Source organism: Thalassophryne amazonica, chromosome 5 (genome assembly GCF_902500255.1).
Source record: "Thalassophryne amazonica chromosome 5, fThaAma1.1, whole genome shotgun sequence".
In the NCBI taxonomy this organism is placed as follows: domain Eukaryota; kingdom Metazoa; phylum Chordata; class Actinopteri; order Batrachoidiformes; family Batrachoididae; genus Thalassophryne; species Thalassophryne amazonica.
The window spans coordinates 127,509,459-127,529,264 of NC_047107.1; the positions used below are offsets into that span (position 1 = coordinate 127,509,459).

General features: G+C 42.8%; 1 protein-coding gene across 1 annotated transcript in view; it reads right to left on the minus strand.

Moving 5' to 3' along the window:
• Positions 1-221: 221 nt before the first annotated feature.
• Positions 222-19,806, minus strand: part of LOC117511303 (ectonucleoside triphosphate diphosphohydrolase 2-like) — a 34,953-nt gene continuing 15,368 nt past the window's right edge. Inside the window, exons 3-9 of the mRNA XM_034171331.1 lie at positions 18,521-18,671; positions 18,282-18,441; positions 14,314-14,541; positions 12,656-12,928; positions 7,609-7,728; positions 764-898; positions 222-489 (exon numbers count right to left, since the gene is read on the minus strand). Of these exons, the coding sequence (XP_034027222.1) occupies positions 298-489; positions 764-898; positions 7,609-7,728; positions 12,656-12,928; positions 14,314-14,541; positions 18,282-18,441; positions 18,521-18,671 (1,259 nt within the window). The 3' untranslated portion in view covers positions 222-297. The remainder of the gene's footprint in view (positions 490-763; positions 899-7,608; positions 7,729-12,655; positions 12,929-14,313; positions 14,542-18,281; positions 18,442-18,520; positions 18,672-19,806) is intronic.

A 19,806-nucleotide genomic window follows, 5' to 3' on the forward strand; every position in this document is an offset into this window, starting at 1 on the left:
CCCTCCCTGAGCCTGGTTCTGCTGGAGGTTTCTTCCTGTTAAAAGGGAGTTTTTCCTTCCCACTGTAGCCAAGTGCTTACTCACAGGGGGTCGATTTGACCGTTGGGGTTTTACATAATTATTGTATGGCCTTGCCTTACAATATAAAGCGCCTTGGGGCAACTGTTTGTTGTGATTTGGCGCTATATAAAAAGATTGATTGATTGATTGATATAGATTTTTAGAGAACAAATGCACATTTTTTTTCAGAATGTGAACACAGTTGCAAACTGTGTCATCTTCTTGCACCATGCCTCATTAATTCTTTGTCTTACGGAAGATCATGAGCAGGTACCCTAACGCAATGAAGAGAAGGCTAATGAAGAGGAGGAGGATGCATGTCCAAGGTCCTGGAGGCAGAGTCCGCATCAGTGTGATGCTCTCTGCTGGCAGCATACTGCTCAGACTCAGCATGTATCCCAAAGTCCAGCCCACAGCTGTGTCTCCTACCTGCAGAAGGACAACAGGCTGAAACCACATCCCACAAGAAGCCACACGCTGTGAAGGCTAACCATCAGAAGAACATAAATCCCTCACATCCATCCCAATGGAAAGTATGTGATCAAAATTTCCTTTGAAACTAAGTTAATAGTTTATTTGAACCATGGTGTATTAAATTTGATCATCTATTAGCCATGTGAGCCAGAGCTGGATCTGGGAGGGAGGTTGAGGGGTTCAAGTAATCTTAGCTGGATCAGGATTTTGCCTTCCCGTGCCTCCTCACCTTTTTCTCAAAAGAGATGCGAGGAAGAGAATCCTTATCAAACTGGTATGCGTTGGTTAAGAGGACCTGGACAAACATGGCGACAGCACAGACATTCTTCATGTATTTCTCTGGCTGCTGCGTCTTCTTGGACATCTGTGACGACAAACACTGAGTTTACATTTTTATTTTGTTGTTCACACACTTGGCCCAGGTTTAGTGGAGCAGATGCAACCGACAAATCACACAACTTCCCGACCACACTTCCACATGTCTTCTCCAATCAACAGTCACTGTTCTTACGTGTCACAGGTTTCAGTAATGTCACTGGAGTCAGCAGAATTAAGTAACAGCACACACTGTGGTGTGCACATGTGCTACTGAGCTCCTGTCTGTTGTTAAACTAAACATACAGAAAAAAAGTTGAGTTATAATCCAGAAGAGACTGTAATGGAACTTTGGCAAACTAGCAGCTTCACCTGCTGAGCCTTGGCAGTGGTTTACTCCAGGTGCTGGTCATATAATTAGAATATCATGAAAAAGTTGATGTATTGCAGTAATTCCATTCATAAAGTGTAACTTGTATATTCATTCATTCCACACAGACTGATATATTTCAAGTGTTTATTTCTTTTCATTTTGATGATTATAACTGACAACTAATGAAAACCCCAAATTCAGTATCTTAGAAAATTAGAATCTTGTGAAAAGGTTGAATATTGAAGACACCTGGTGTCAGACTCTAATCAGCTAATTAACTCCAAACACCTGCAAAGTCCTTTAACTGGTCTCTCAGTCTAGTTCTGTAGGCCACACAGTCATGGGGAAGACTGCTGACTTGACATCTTGCCTGGACTCAAGACAAAAAGGACTCTGGACTGCTGCTGAGTGCTCCAAAGTTATGTTCTCTGATCAAAGTACATTTTGCATTTCCTTTGGAAATCAAAGTCCCAGAGTCTGGACGAAGAGAGGAGAGACACAGAATCCACGTTGCTTGAGGTCCATTGTAAAGTTTCCACAGTCAGTGATGGTTTGGTGCCATGTCATACCACCTGAGCAGTGCCACAGACTGATTGACTCCATGCCACGCCGCATTACTGCAGTAATTCAGACAAAGGCTTGAGACCAGAAGATCCTTGGTTCAAATCCCCGTCTGACTGGAAAATCGCTTAGGGCCCTTGGGCAAGGTCTTTAATCCCCTAGTTGCTCCCGGTGTGTAGTGAGCGCCTTGTATGGCAGCACCCTGACATCGGGGTGAATGTGAGGCATAATTGTAAAGCGCTTTGAGCGTCTGATGCAGATGGAAAAGCGCTTTATAAATGCAGTCCATTTACCAGTTACCATTTTATTAAAGGAGCCCCGACTACCTATTGAGTGCTGTACATGTTCATACTTTTCAGTTGGCCAACATTTCTAAAAATCCTTCTTTTTTTTTGTGTGTGTGTGTTGTCTTAAGTAATATTCTAATTTTCTGAGATACTAAATTTGGCATTTTCATTACACTGTTAAACCAAAGACTCCATTTTAATACAGTAATTAAGTTAATGTAACTCAAACTTTGAAAAAAGTTATACTCACTCATTTCCATTAATTAAACTGACTCAAAGATGAATTGTTGTCATAACAACTCGGCTGCTTCTAAGTGCATTTAAAGTTTTGGGGCATTTAAATGTTGCTGATGTATTTCCAGTGCATTCTATTCACTTATTTTAATTGAGTTGATGTAACAGAGGCCAGCAGGTGTCGCTGTGCACATATGTAGTTAGTAAACCTCACTCTCAACAGCTCAAAAGGATTCTCTGGTCAAAAGGCCAGAGCTCTGGGTTTTAGCCTTCTGGTTAGAGAGTCCACGTCCCAAGGGGAGCGAATGGGCGGAGTCATAACAATACAGCGCAGAGTCAACAAGTAAACCAAAGAATACATCAAAAAATCTAGTCCAAAATGTAATGCAAAGTTTTTAGGCAGAAATTTATTTGTCACTTTATTGAAAAACATTTACATAAGTTTAATTAACTATAAATTGTTAAGGGGCGTGAGATTGGCCAGAGAATAGGAGCAGCAGGGGCGGTGCTGCATTCGCTCTACTGTACTGTTGTGACAAAAAGGGAGCTGAGCCAAAAGGCAAAGCTCTCGATCTACTGGTCAGTCTTCGTTCCTACTCTCACCTATGGTCATGAGGGTTGGGTCATGACCGAAAGAACTAGATCACAGGTACGAGCGGCTGAAATGGGCTTCCTCAGGAGGGTGGCTGGTGTCTCCCTTAGAGATAAGGTGAAAAGTTCGGTCATCCGTGAGGAGCTCAGAGTAGAGCCGCTGCTCCTTCGCGTTGAAACAGCATTAGTGAAGGTTACAAATGATCTTCTTATGGCTTCAGACAGTGGACTCATCTCTGTGCTTGTTCTGTTAGACCTCAGTGCTGCTTTTGATACTGTTGACCATAAAATTTTATTACAGAGATTAGAGCATGCCATAGGTATTAAAGGCACTGCACTGCGGTGGTTTGAATCATATTTGTCTAATAGATTACAATTTGTTCATGTAAATGGGGAATCTTCTTCACAGACTAAGGTTAATTATGGAGTTCCACAAGGTTCTGTGCTAGGACCAATTTTATTCACTTTATACATCCCTTAGGCAGTATTATTAGACGGCATTGTTTAAATTTTCATTGTTACGCAGATGATACCCAGCTTTATCTATCCATGAAGCCAGAGGACACACACCAATTAGTTAAACTGCAGGAATGTCTTACAGACATAAAGACATGGATGACCTCTAATTTCCTGCTTTTAAACTCAGATAAAACTGAAGTTATTGTACTTGGCCCCACAAATCTTAGAAACATGGTGTCTAACCAGATCCTTACTCTGGATGGCATTACCCTGACCTCTAGTAATACTGTGAGAAATCTTGGAGTCATTTTTGATCAGGATATGTCATTCAATGCGCATATTAAGCAAATATGCGCACCATATCACCCCAATAGAGCGCTTCGCTCTCAGACTGCAGGCTTACTTGTAGTTCCTAGGGTTTGTAAGAGTAGAATGGGAGGCAGAGCCTTCAGCTTTCAGGCTCCTCTCCTGTGGAACCAGCTCCCAATTCAGATCAGGGAGACAGACACCCTCTCTACTTTTAAGATTAGGCTTAAAACTTTCCTTTTTGCTAAAGCTTATAGTTAGGGCTGGATCAGGTGACCCTGAACCATCCCTTAGTTATGCTGCTATAGACTTAGACTGCTGGGGGGTTCCCATGATGCACTGTTTCTTTCTCTTTTTGCTCTGTATGCACCACTCTGCATTTAATCATTAGTGATCGATCTCTGCTCCCCTCCACAGCATGTCTTTTTCCTGGTTCTCTCCCTCAGCCCCAACCAGTCCCAGCAGAAGACTGCCCCTCCCTGAGCCTGGTTCTGCTGGAGGTTTCTTCCTGTTAAAAGGGAGTTTTTCCTTCCCACTGTAGCCAAGTGCTTGCTCACAGGGGGTCGTTTTGACCGTTGAGGTTTTACATAATTATTGTATGGCCTTGCCTTACAATATAAAGTGCCTTGGGGCAACTGTTTGTTGTGATTTGGCGCTATATAAAAAAATTGATTGATTGATTGATTGATTGACTGATATGTAGGACTGCTTTTTTGCATTTACGCAATATCTCTAAAATTAGAAAGGTCTTGTCTCAGAGTGATGCTGAAAAACTAATTCATGCATTTATTTCCTCTAGGCTGGACTATTGTAATTCATTATTATCAGGTTGTCCTAAAAGTTCCCTGAAAACCCTTCAGTTAATTCAAATTGCTGCAGCTAGAGTACTGAGTACTTCACCCATATTGGCCTCTCTTCATTGGCTTCCTATTAATTCTAGAATAGAATTTAAAATTCTTCTTCTTACTTATAAGGTTTTGAATAATCAGGTCCCATCTTATCTTAGGGACCTCATAGTACCATATCACCCCAATAGAGCGCTTTGCTCTCAGACTGCAGGCTTACTTGTAGTTCCTAGGGTTTGTAAGAGTAGAATGGGAGGCAGAGCCTTCAGCTTTCAGGCTCCTCTCCTGTGGAACCAGCTCCCAATTCAGCTCAGGGAGACAGACACCCTCTCTACTTTTAAGATTAGGCTTAAATGCTGCTATAGACGTAGACTGCTGGGGGGTTCCCATGATGCACTGAGTGTTTCTTTCTCTTTTTGCTCTGTATGCACCACTCTGCATTTAATCATTAGTGATTGATCTCTGCTCCCCTCCACAGCATGTCTTTTTCCTGGTTCTCTCCCTCAGCCCCAACCAGTCCCAGCAGAAGACTGCCCCTCCCTGAGCCTGGTTCTGCTGGAGGTTTCTTCCTGTTAAAAGGGAGTTTTTCCTTCCCTGTAGCCAAGTGCTTGCTCACAGGGGGCCGTTTTGACCGTTGGGGTTTTACATAATTATTGTATGGCTTTTGCCTTACAATATAAAGCGCCTTGGGGCAACTGTTTGTTGTGATTTGGCGCTATATAAATAAAATTGATTTGATTTGAAAGGAATCAGCTGAGGTGTTTCGGGCATCTAGTAAGGATGCAACCTGGGCGCCTCCCTAGGGAGGTGTTCCAGGCACGTCCATCTGGGAGGAGACCCCGGGGAAGACCTGGGACTAGGTGAAGAGATTATATCTCCACACTGGCCTGGGAACGCCTCAGGATCCTCCAGTCAGAGGTGGTTAATGTGGCACAGGAAAGGGAAGTCTGAGGTCCCCTGCTGGAGCTGTTGCGGTGCTGATTTGGATCCATGTGTGTATTCTGGATAACTTGATTTAATTTTAGGTAGATTGGGGGGTTGGGTGGGTAGTCTGTGCAATCTAGTGTTCAAGAGATGAAACTTCAGCCTCTGAACCAACAGTATATAAATGTTATTTAATTCTTTCACCAAAACATCAAATCTAGGCTTGCATCTTAGATGTACCTTCCGGCAAATTGTACCTGTAGTTTGAGATCTGCACAATAAATGTTTTTAAAATTACATTATATCTGTTTTGTTGTTTTTATTTATTTTCAACAATTTACCTTTGTTAAGGGACCCATTCAGAAACACATTATGATTTTTACACTTAGGTTTATATCGCGATGTATACTGTTACCGTGAAGGGATTCAATTTATACCGTGATATGAATTTTAGGTCATATCGCCCACCCCTGTTTATTTCTTCCTATTGAGCTGGTAACTGTACAGCACATGCATTCACCTGAAAACATTGGTGCAGTGTGAAAACCAGTGTCAAACTGGGTGTAAGACATTTTTGTGGTCTACTTGCACTCCGGGCACAAAGTTGAGATTTTATCACCAAATTGACAATTGAAACATTAAACAAAAGGCCACACGTTGAGCTCTGAAGAGAGTGCCTAGATTGGGGTGGGGAGGGGAGGGGGTATCAGTTTCTCAAATATATATTGATATTAATTAGCTGTCATTCATACACAGCTGATGTCTGATAACTCATGAAATTCTGATATCTTGTCCTGAAAGGACAGTTTCTGTATCATAAATGTGCTTGTATACATATTCAATCAGATGTAAAAATAAAAAAAAAAGTCGCATTCTAGTTTAGAAGCCAGTGTAGTACCCTGTGCTAGCTACGGGACATTGTAAAGCGAGTCCTTTTTTTTCATGCTACTAAGTTCATTTTGGTTTGGAAGTCTTCTCTGACACATTTTAAACCTTTCCTCCACAGGCAGCACTGTATATCAGCTTTTATGCTCTTCCCCACTAGATGGCACTGTGGGATGATGCGCCTCTGTGACAGCATCAAGGCAATGAACAATGTCATGAGTGAGTATGACTGAGTTCAAAATTCTAATCAGTTCACCTCCGCAGGTGGTGATCAGATGTTCACACTCGCGTTAGTGGTCGTGGGAGCAGCTTCATAACTCCATCAGCTTCCCAGACGTCCATCAGCTTCACTGGCTGTCCTTCCAGAGACGTATATTTTCACTACTGAAGTGAGGATGTAACACTCTCACCAGGACGGCACAGATTCACAGTTTTATAGTTGCACTTCTGCATTGTGTTTGCTACCATTGTTCAAAAGCCTACTCAAGTTCAAGAATTCAATTGAAACTCAAGAGACAATCTTCCATTCTGAATTTTGCACAGCCCTGAAATATAGACACACTGTCTGACGGGGTCTCAAGAGTCATTAAAACCCAGACTTGAGTCTTGATCCAGAATAATGACAAACTCAGACATTCAGACTCCAACAGGAACATCCGTCGATTCCACCTGCTAGATGGAAAGTGCCCTTCTTCAGGTTTAATTTCCTTTCCAGGGAGGGACCACAAAGCTGTCCTTCCAGTTTGTTAGGGTGGATTAGAACCGGGTTTTTTTTAGAACCCGTTTTTTTTTTTTTTTTTTTTTTTTTTTAGAGCCTGTTAATTCAACTTCCTTTATCCAAACTCCTCTCTGTGGGCTTTGCACCTGATTGCCACAGTGATCTTGTGTCTTGGCAACAGAGACGAGGGTTCAATTGCCCACTCACACAGTGCTCCTGAGCAAGGTTCTTAAATCCCAAGTTGTTTCTGATGTTCAACATTAATATGAGTTTGTGTTTGAAGCTGCATCAGATGGAAAAGTGCTACAGAAAGACAATCCATTTAGCTCAAACATGTAAAGTATATTTTAGTGCCAGGAGGATGTCAAAACATCTCAGTGTCCACAACGTTGGTTCTTGCACGTCCCCTAAAACAGGGCCCACTGTTTCATGTCTCTTAATCTTGTCCCTCATGACTGTCACTAAAATGTCAAAATCCAACAGTAAATCAACAGCTGGTAAAATGAGAGTTTGAAATGAATGAATTGACTGAGAGGCAAGTGAAAGTCTGTGTTTGGCGGATGTGATTTGGAATACCTCAGCGACGGTCATGTTACACATGCGTTTGATTGCCATAGTCATTTCAGCAGAGGACCTGGGAGACATGCCAGTCAGAAGCTTGATGTATTTGTGACTGAAGAAGAAGGCTGAGAAGGCCTAAAAAAAAAAGCAAAAAGAACCATTGTAACCATTACTTTAAACCTTTTCTGGAAATAAAATCAACATTCAAACTGACTTAACTCACATATCGTTTGATAAAATAGAATATGAGTTGTTGGGAAACTTTAGGTTTTTATCAAAAGTGTATAGGAGTGTGAATTATACAACAACAATCGAGGTCCTTACATCGTTAGGTCAGACAAATGTTAGCTCAAGCTAGCTAAATTTAGATTCTTAGAAATTAGCCAGTGTTGGTGTTCCGACATGGAAATTAGCCAATGCTGGTGTTCCGACATGGAAATTAGCCAATGCTGGTGTTCCGACATGGAAATTAGCCAATGCGGGTGTTCCGACATGGAAATTAGCCAATGCTGGTGTTCCGACATGGAAATTAGCCAATGCTGGTGTTCCGACATGGAAATTAGCCAGTGTTGGTGTTCCGACATGGAAATTAGCCAATGCTGGTGTTCCGACATGGAAATTAGCCAATGCTGGTGTTCCGACATGGAAATTAGCCAATGCTGGTGTTCCGACATGGAAATTAGCCAATGCGGGTGTTCCGACATGGAAATTAGCCAATGTTGGTGTTCCGACATGGAAATTAGCCAATGCGGGTGTTCCGACATGGAAATTAGCCAATGTTGGTGTTCCGACATGGAAATTAGCCAATGCTGGTGTTCCGACATGGAAATTAGCCAATGCTGGTGTTCCGACATGGAAATTAGCCAATGTTGGTGTTCCGACATGGAAATTAGCCAATGCGGGTGTTCCGACATGGAAATTAGCCAATGCGGGTGTTCCGACATGGAAATTAGCCAATGTTGGTGTTCCGACATGGAAATTAGCCAATGCTGGTGTTCCGACATGGAAATTAGCCAATGCTGGTGTTCCGACATGGAAATTAGCCAATGCTGGTGTTCCGACATGGAAATTAGCCAGTGTTGGTGTTCCGACATGGAAATTAGCCAATGCTGGTGTTCCGACATGGAAATTAGCCAATGCTGGTGTTCCGACATGGAAATTAGCCAATGCGGGTGTTCCGACATGGAAATTAGCCAATGCTGGTGTTCCGACATGGAAATTAGCCAATGCTGGTGTTCCGACATGGAAATTAGCCAGTGTTGGTGTTCCGACATGGAAATTAGCCAATGCTGGTGTTCCGACATGGAAATTAGCCAATGCTGGTGTTCCGACATGGAAATTAGCCAATGCTGGTGTTCCGACATGGAAATTAGCCAATGCGGGTGTTCCGACATGGAAATTAGCCAATGTTGGTGTTCCGACATGGAAATTAGCCAATGCGGGTGTTCCGACATGGAAATTAGCCAATGTTGGTGTTCCGACATGGAAATTAGCCAATGCTGGTGTTCCGACATGGAAATTAGCCAATGCTGGTGTTCCGACATGGAAATTAGCCAATGTTGGTGTTCCGACATGGAAATTAGCCAATGCGGGTGTTCCGACATGGAAATTAGCCAATGCGGGTGTTCCGACATGGAAATTAGCCAATGTTGGTGTTCCGACATGGAAATTAGCCAATGCTGGTGTTCCGACATGGAAATTAGCCAATGCTGGTGTTCCGACATGGAAATTAGCCAGTGTTGGTGTTCCGACATGGAAATTAGCCAATGCTGGTGTTCCGACATGGAAATTAGCCAATGCTGGTGTTCCGACATGGAAATTAGCCAATGCTGGTGTTCCGACATGGAAATTAGCCAATGCTGGTGTTCCGACATGGAAATTAGCCAATGCGGGTGTTCCGACATGGAAATTAGCCAATGTTGGTGTTCCGACATGGAAATTAGCCAGTGTTGGTGTTCCGACATGGAAATTAGCCAATGCTGGTGTTCCGACATGGAAATTAGCCAATGCTGGTGTTCCGACATGGAAATTAGCCAATGCTGGTGTTCCGACATGGAAATTAGCCAATGCGGGTGTTCCGACATGGAAATTAGCCAATGCGGGTGTTCCGACATGGAAATTAGCCAATGCGGGTGTTCCGACATGGAAATTAGCCAGTGTTGGTGTTCCGACATGGAAATTAGCCAATGCTGGTGTTCCGACATGGAAATTAGCCAATGCGGGTGTTCCGACATGGAAATTAGCCAATGCTGGTGTTCCGACATGGAAATTAGCCAATGCTGGTGTTCCGACATGGAAATTAGCCAGTGTTGGTGTTCCGACATGGAAATTAGCCAATGCTGGTGTTCCGACATGGAAATTAGCCAGTGTTGGTGTTCCGACATGGAAATTAGCCAATGCTGGTGTTCCGACATGGAAATTAGCCAATGCTGGTGTTCCGACATGGAAATTAGCCAATGTTGGTGTTCCGACATGGAAATTAGCCAATGCTGGTGTTCCGACATGGAAATTAGCCAATGCTGGTGTTCCGACATGGAAATTAGCCAATGTTGGTGTTCCTACATGGAAATTAGCCAATGCTGGTGTTCCTACATGGAAATTAGCCAATGTTGGTGTTCCTACATGGAAATTAGCCAGTGTTGGTGTTCCGACATGGAAATTAGCCAATGCTGGTGTTCCGACATGGAAATTAGCCAATGCGGGTGTTCCGACATGGAAATTAGCCAATGCTGGTGTTCCGACATGGAAATTAGCCAATGCTGGTGTTCCGACATGGAAATTAGCCAATGCTGGTGTTCTGACATGGAAATTAGCCAATGCTGGTGTTCCGACATGGAAATTAGCCAGTGTTGGTGTTCCGACATGGAAATTAGCCAATGCTGGTGTTCCGACATGGAAATTAGCCAGTGTTGGTGTTCCGACATGGAAATTAGCCAATGCTGGTGTTCCGACATGGAAATTAGCCAATGCTGGTGTTCCGACATGGAAATTAGCCAATGTTGGTGTTCCTACATGGAACTTATCTAATGTTGGTGTTCCTACATGGAAATTAGCCAATGTTGGTGTTCCTACATGGAAATTAGCCAGTGTTGGTGTTCCGACATGGAAATTAGCCAATGCTGGTGTTCCGACATGGAAATTAGCCAATGTTGGTGTTCCTACATGGAACTTATCTAATGTTGGTGTTCCTACATGGAAATTAGCCAATGTTGGTGTTCCTACATGGAAATTATCCAATGTTGGTGTTCCGACATGGAAATTAGCCAATGCTGGTGTTCCGACATGGAAATTAGCCAATGTTGGTGTTCCGACATGGAAATTAGCCAATGTTGGTGTTCCTACATGGAACTTATCTAATGTTGGTGTTCCTACATGGAAATTAGCCAATGTTGGTGTTCCTACATGGAAATTAGCCAGTGTTGGTGTTCCGACATGGAAATTAGCCAATGCTGATGTTCCTACATGGATATTAGCCAATGCTGGTGTTCCGACATGGAAATTAGCCAATGTTGGTGTTCCTACATGGAACTTATCTAATGTTGGTGTTCCTACATGGAAATTAGCCAATGTTGGTGTTCCTACATGGAAATTATCCAATGTTGGTGTTCCGACATGGAAATTAGCCAATGCTGGTGTTCCGACATGGAAATTAGCCAATGTTGGTGTTCCTACATGGAACATATCTAATGTTGGTGTTCCTACATGGAAATTAGCCAATGTTGGTGTTCCTACATGGAAATTAGCCAATGCTGGTGTTCCTACATGGAAATTAGCCAATGTTGGTGTTCCGACATGGAAATTTGCCAATGTTGGTGTTCCTACATGGAAACTAGGCAATGCCTGTGTTTCTATATGCTTGACACAATCTCATTCAGAACCTCTGAAGGTAAGATAGTGTTAGCTAGCTAGCTACACTATCCTACTACAGTATCATTTGGCTTGTGCCACACACTGGACCATAGACTTAAATGTGCCTTTGCAGTGATGGCAGAACTAAAGTTAAGAAAGGTCATCATCAACTTTACAGGTGTCTGAAATACTTTTACACAATTCTTGCCTTCATGGCTATTGAGAAATATATTGTAATATTTACAGTGACAGGTAAGAAGGACAGTTAAATGTTATTAACCCCCTGAAACAGTTGTTTGTACCACTTGGTGGGAGTGGGCGAGGATTGTTTGACCCTGTATCTGATTACTTTGTATGTACGTCAGTTGGTACATAATACCCAACTGTTACTGTTGTGCGTACTAGATGTAAGGACACAATTCAGATGCACTACGCTGCCACCATCTTACCTGTCCTTTGACCCGGATGTTTACAGGTGATGTATGTGCTCATATCTATGCATGCTGCAAACATTTCTGTTTTGCAGTGGTACAGCCCCTTCGACGCTGCTACCGTTTTCGTGTATGGCCGTCATCTACTACCAGATTTCCCAGGAAGTCCATCTTCCTCAGTTACCAAGTTCCAGCTGTCTAGTGAGATAGCGTAGTCCGCTTCCATGCTATAAAGGTACTGTTCATTCAATGACTACAAAATGTCTACTAGGTATTGAGATACCCTACGGATTGTGACATACTGCATTTTGTAAGCTTGTATGAGTATTTGGATGTAGCTTATGTCCAGAGTTGGTAAATCCCAGCTTCAGTGAGTCAGAGTCTTATCACATATCTGTTCCTTCCGTCCACAAAATCAGCTGATTCTCGTTAGGCAGGTCGGTGACCTAATCAGTGAAACCAACTGTCTTCATGAGCAAAGATGGAAGCGATACATGATGGGACTTTTACTCACAGAATCCATGATCTTACACCTCTGCCCAAGTCTCTTTTGGGGTGGTCCAACCCTCCCAAGTACACCCTGTAATTTGAAGCATGTGTATGTATCTGATTGGTTAGATCACTGTCTTAATTTCAAACCCCTGTAATATTTTCAGTCAAGGTGTGATACTGACATGTGGTGGTTGCAGTGAGTGACCATAATTTTTTCAGACAGTCAGTAATTTTTTTATACGTTTCCACCTTTAGTAATGTGATTCTTGTAATAATTCAGTCTCTCGCACCATGAAGTTCCCTGTCACGTTGGGCTGAAACACTCCATTGAAGGAGCATTTGGAGAAGTTGCAGTTGTCAAAGGAGAACAACAGCGAGATGTTGTTCAGACACAGTTGGTAATCTCCTGCACCCACGATGGTGATGGACTGCTGCGGGTCAAACTGTGGCGGTCTGAGATTCTTCGCACACGGAGAATCAAACACATCTTTTCCCAGTTTGATGGAGGTGTTGAAGTGTGCGGGATAGCAGGGGTGACACACCTGTGCCGTCATGCCCTGAGTCTGAAAGACATGTTACATTAAAAACAACAAAAATAAATGTTGAGATGTTCTGTGTTCACGGGGCCTGCTGGACTAGGGATTAACCCTCGATCTATTTCATTTATATAGTACCAAATCATAACAAACATGCCTCGAGGCGCTTCACACAAATAAGGTCTAACCTTACCAACCCCCAGAGCAAACACACAGGTGACGGTGGTAAGAAAAATCTCCCTCTGATGATATTGCGGAAGAAACCTCAAGCAGACCAGACTCAGAGGGGTGACCCTCTGCTTAGGTCATTCTAACAGTTATTGCATTTAGCTAACACTGTAATAATGGGCTCATTACTTATGCAACCCATCATCTTGGCTTCTATATTTGTAATTAATTTCTATCAAGTTGTAGAGATTTGCTTTCAGTTTGGGTTTAATGAAGGTGTTTTTTTTATTTTAAATGCAATAGAGGGAAGCCTGCACGGCCCTGTGTGGTTGCTAAATATTTCTAATCTACCTAATCTATCTATCTAATCTATGTATTTGCCTACATACATACATACATACATACATTTTAACATGGTCTTCTATGGGAATGCACTCTCTTTTTCTGGCCTCAGGTGGCCAGTCAAGGAACTGCTACTGCTGCTTCAGGTGTGGCTTCATTTAACACTATCAAAGCTTAGTGCTTGGTTTTATGCCAGATGTCCTTCCTGATATATCTTCAGTTTTACTCTGAGAAACTAAATTAAACAAATAAAAAAAAAATCTATTGGCTTTACTAGTTTAAAATGGAAAAAGTTTATAATTGTTTTATTTATTTATTTGTAAATTACAGCTGCTTCATACTGTACTTCATACAGGTTGTTCTCTAAAGGTATTCATGTTTTGTTTTTTGTTTGTTTTTCTTTGTTCAGGATTATTCCGCCAACCTGTTTAAGTGTCAAAACGAGATTTTGTATGTTAATTCATGAATGACGGGAAGTACCAAAGCCCGTTTCCTGCAGTCCTTCTTAAGGTAAGTTAAAAACTGCTGAGTCTGTCTTTAAGTGGAAGTTTCCTGTCGTGCACTCTGTCTGTGCACTGTGGCACAAACACGGGGAGCTTCCTTTTTCTGTTGAGGTTAGAGTGCGTGATTAGTGTTTCTTGTAAGGTCTTAAAGGGCGATTCCCAGCAGCAACAGTCTATGTTTTTGTTTCAAACCATTTTTCTTGCCATGGAGCAGACGGTGGTCGAGACGTCACTATGTGCGGCGAGTCGGTCAGTCATGAGACACTTCATTTGGGAGAGAGATAACGTCAGTCATGCTGGCTGGATTGTCACCAAACTTGGTTTTGTGTTATACATATTGACCCCAAGAGGTCTATGGATTTTGAGGTCAAAGTTAAAGGTCACTGAAGTGTACAGTACCTTGATGAGTTGAGCCAGTAGTTTTCTTAAGAACTGGTCTTGGCCGTAGCACAGGAAGCTCTGTGTGTACAGACGGTAGGTTTGTCCGTAAAGCTTCAGCTCATTCAAATTAGTCTCGTCCTCAACATTTTCCTTGGTCTCAAAAGTGATTTGGGTTGAAGCTCCGCCTAAATCCATCGCCCCAACCGTGGCCCTGCCGGGATCGATCCACTGACCTATGAAACCATACTGAGTGAAAGAAAGTGCAAATCAGAACAGGAGCAGATGTGAAGGAGTACAACAGAAATATGTCTGAGCAACAAGGAAGTACTGATGGTAGCATGTTGGGATTATACAAAGGAACCATGAGCAGGACACATATCTGTTAAATATCACTGTGATTGTGCATTTTATGGTAAAAGCACCACGTTTTGCATGGACATTGGTGATATATAATAAAAAAAAAAAATGCCATTATGAAATGCACAAAAAGAGTAAAAAAAAAAAAAAAATCCAAGATGGCTGCCAAGTCGTTGTGGAATATCTTCAAAACGTTATTATTATACAGTGTCATATAGACACAAATAAAATGTTGTTTTCCTACACGCTGAATCCATTACAAACACAATTACATTGATTAAAAAAAGAAAAACTGAGTTTGGCATCATTTGTTCTAACCGTATTATAAGTCGTGTTTTTGGTTTTTGTTTGTGGGGTTTTTTTGGGGGGAACTTAAACTCCAATGTGACATATCGAAAATCACACATTCATTTTGAATACTAGTAATTCTAATGGCCATTTATATTGGACTTTCCCAAGAATCAAAGCACTAAACAAAAAAACTCTAAAAATAAAAGAATAAATGCCAATAATAGAAAGTACATTCCAATAATGCACAAAATTCCAAAATTAAAGAGCTGATAATACAGAAAAAAGTGAGACTTCTACTCCAGTGTGACTTACGAGGTCTGTCAATAAAGTCTTCTTCTTCTTCTTTGTCTTTCGGCTGTTCCCGTTAGGGGTCGCCACAGCAGATCAATCGTTTCCATCTCACCCTGTCCTCTGTATCTTCCTCTGTCACACCAACCACCTGCATGTCGTCACTCAGCACATCCATGAACCTCCTCTTTGGTCTCCCTCTTCTCCTCCTGCCTGGTGGCTCCATCCTCAGCATCCTTCTCCCTATATACACTGGGTCCCTCCTCTGCACATGTCCAAACCATCTCAATGTCGCCTCTCTGACTTTGTCTCCAAACCGTCCCACCTGACCTGTCCCTCTGATATGTTCATTCCTAATCTTGTCCATTCTTGTCACTCCCAAAGAGAATCTCAACATCTTCAGCTCTGCCACCTCCAGCTCTGCCTCCTGTCTTTTTGTTAGTGCCACTGTCTCTAAACCATACAACATAGCTGGTCTCACTACTGTTTTGTAAACTTTCCCCTTCACTCTTGCTGATATTCTTCGGTCACAAATCACTCCTGCCACCTTTCTCCACCCACTCCACCCTGCCTGCACTCTCTTCTTCACCTCTCTACCACACTCTCCATTACTTTGAACAGTTGACCCCAAATATTTAAACTCATCTACTTTCACCACTTCTACTCCTTGTAACTGCACTATTCCACTGGGCTCCCTCTCATTCACACACATGTACTCAGTCTTGCTTCTACTGACATTCATTCCCCTTCTCTCCAAAGCATATCTCCACTTCTCCAGACTAGACTCAACTTGCTCTCTACTCTCACTACAGATCACAATGTCATCTGCAAACATCATAGTCCATGGGGACTCCTGTCTGATCTCATCTGTCAACCTGTCCATCACCACTGCAAACAAGAAAGGACTCAGAGCTGATCCTTGGTGTAATCCCACCTCCACCTTGAATGAGTCTGTCGTTCCGACTGCGCATCTCACCACTGTCACACTATTCTTGTACATGTCCTGCACTACCCTAACATACTTCTCTGCCACTCCAGACTTCCTCATACAATGCCACAACTCTTCTCTTGGCACCCTATCATAAGCTTTTTCTAAGTCCACAAACACACAATGTAACTCTTTCTGTCCTTCTCTGTACTTTTCCAACAGTATTCTCAGAGCAAACATTGCATCTGTAGTGCTCTTTCTCAGCATGAAACCATATTGCTGCTCACAGATCTGTCAATAAATTAACGGTCCTTTTTATTTTTTTCAAAAACTATATGGATTTCATTCATATGTTTTTACGTCAGACATGCTTGAACCCTCGTGCGCATGCGTGAGCTTTTCCACGCCTGTCGGTGACGTCATTCGCCTGTGAGCACGCCTTGGGAAGGAGTGGTCCCGCCCCCTCATCGGATTTTCATTGTCTGGAAATGGCGGAATGAAAAGGACTTTTTTTCCGTCAGAATTTTTTCAGAAGCTGTTAGAGACTGGCACCTGGAAACCATTCCAAAAATTTATCTGGCTTTCGTGAAAATTTTACAGGCTTCACAGAGAATAAGGTCTGTTACTACAGCTTTAAGGACCCCTTTAAGGATGCTCGGTGTGCCACGCTCGGTGTGCCTCGCTCTGAGCTGCGACGACGCAGCACAAGCCACTGGACCATTTCTGAGCTGATGGCTCTGTGGATACGAGACCGTTGTGTGCTCTTTCTCTGGTTATCACAAGAGCTGGACATCAGCCATTTTCCGGCAGATTTCACTTTTAACAAGAGATTTTGTCATGGAACCTGTAAAGACCGATTTGCTGATGAAGCGAGACAAAGGAACACCTCCGTTTCGGCGTGTCAGTGGACATGTTTGGACATGTCCAGCTCTCCACAATTTCACTGATACTTACTGGACTGGTAAGCATTGAAAGCCGAGATAGACATGTCCAAACGTGTCCCCTGACAAGCCGAAATGGAGGTGTTCCTTTGTCTCGCTTCCAAAGCGAATCGGTTGTGACGCATGAAGCCTCCGCGCGGCTTTCCATGACAAAATCTCTTGTTAAAAGTGAAATCTGCCGGAAAATGGCTGATGTCCAGCTCTTGTGATCACCAGAGAAAGAGCACACGATGGTCTCGTATCCACAGAGCCATCCATTTAGAAATGGTCCAGTGGCTTGTGCTGTGTCGTCGCAGCTCGGAGCGCGGCACGTCGACCGTCCTTAAAGGGGTCCTTAAAGCTGTAGTTACAGTCCTTATTCTCTGTGAAGCCCGTAAAATTTTCACCGAAAGCCAGGTTTCCAGGTGCCAGTCTCTAACAGCTTCTGAAAAAATTCTGATGGAAAAAAGTCCTTTTCATTCCGCCATTTCCAGACAATGAAAATCCGATGAGAGGGCGGAACCACTCCTTCCCAAGGCGTGCTCACAGGCGAATGACGTGAACTGACAGGCGTGGAAAAACCCACGCATGCACACGAAGGTTCAAGCATGTTTCACATAAAAACATATGAATGAATTCCATATAGTTTTTGAAAAAATAAAAAGGACTGTTATTTTATTGACAGACCTTGTATATATGGGGTTTTGCTTTTCAGGTGACGTTTTTTTGTAACAGTTGTGTCTTATACTCTGGAAAGTATGGTGTTTTCTGCATCAAACAACATAAAAAATGTAATGTTTTTACCATGAAACGCACAATAGTTTGACCTAACTTCCCCATCATAGAACCGTCCTTCATCAATACCAGAATTTAACTAAGGCATCCTGAAATGAAGGGCAACTTTCTCTCAACATATCTCAGTTATCTATTTTTTTTTTTTTTTTTTTTTTGAGATATCTCAGCTGTGTATTCATAAACAGAGCACACAGGCAGAGCACACAACAATGACAAAAACCTTTTTTTTTGTTTCTAAATGGAAAGAGTAACTTCCATATCGTTATCACAAAAAGACCTCCTGGATGGCACCGTGACATCATCGATATTATTCTGAAGTGGTGAACAGGAGGAACGTTATCCAGAGTTCCTCCTTGTAGTACTTCTGGAACTCAAAAACAATTTATGGCCCGGCAGCCAGAGCTCACTTTGATAAAATTCTCCCGGAGATAGTTGACTGTGACCCAGCCGTACACGCCCTCGTCCTTGCCACTCAGGATGGCGGCCTCACGGAACCTAAAAGGGTACGACTGCAGTTTGGCGCTGACTTCTTTCAGTATCCGCTGTGTCTCTGTGGCATTCATGATGCTGTTAAATGAAGAAGTTAATAATTATGTGCTGGCTAATAACAGCGGGACGCGGTGTGATGACGGGCGTCTGGACTGACTTTAAGAGCCTCATGCCTGCAGTCGCTCCGAGATACAGCGGGGTCAGGTGGTGCCTGGATTTGGGAATAGCTTTCTTGGCGTTTTCCAGACACACCTCCAGGCTTTTTGCTGCGCCGCCATGGTCACCTGCATAGCTGGATATCCCTCCACCTGTACACAAAATGAGAAAATACTGAACTAAATGTGTAGGTGCTGTGCACTATGGAAATTCCTTGAGCTCAGGATGGCAACCACCTGAGCAGGAAAGCCGTCCGTCCCCACCTCGTGAAAATGATCGTCTATCTGCTGCTACCTCTCTAAATTTCCTGTATATTCATTTTGTAATTTGTTTTGTCTATTGTGTTGGTAGCATGGCCCAAGCACAGGGTCACCCCTCTGAGTCTGGTCTGCTTGAGGTTTCTTCCTCAAATCATCAGAGGGAGTTTTTTCTTACCACTGTTGCCTGTATTCCTGCTCTGGGGGTTGGTAAGGTTAGACCTTACTTATATGAAGCACCTTGAGGCAACTTTCGTGTGATTTGGCTCTGTATAAATGAAATAAATTAAATTAATTAAATTACCTGGTGACATTAAACTTGACCTTTCTTAAAATTGTGCTTAGGTTTCTGAAAGGAGGACTGGCTGACCCCAAACATCCGGCGTTTCCAAAGAAACCAACACACCAAGCGGAACAACGGGCTGTGACTAAACTGATATGAACTTTTGCTGAGGAAGTAGACTGGATGCTTTATGCAAGATATATTTCCTGATAAGTTTCTAAATAAGTGTTTTACTATATTTTGGGGAAGAGAAAGTATGAATGTCCTCAGCATCCTACCAGACAGTCTCAGTTTATCTTCATGACAATTCACTTCAGTCCCAAAACTCCCCCTACGGCTACGGATTTGTTAGGGAAAGATTTCAACACCTTATCCCTTGTGACACCATCTGTGAAGGGCCGTACCTAATGAATGGCACTTCATAAGATGTAGGGCTGAGGGAGGAGAACTAGGCCTATGTTTTAGCGCCTTATGGGATGTTTGAGATACAATATCATATTACAAACCTTAAAATCAAATCAAATCAATTTTATTTATATAGCACCAAATCACAACAAACAGTTGCCCCAAGGCGCTTTATATTGTAAGGCAAAAGCCATACAATAATTACAGAAAAACCCCAACTGTCAAAACGACCCCCTGTGAGCAAGCACTTGGCGACAGTGGGAAGGAAAAACTCCCTTTTAACAGGAAGAAACCTCCAGCAGAACCAGGCTCAGGGAGGGGCAGTCTTCTGCTGGGACTGGT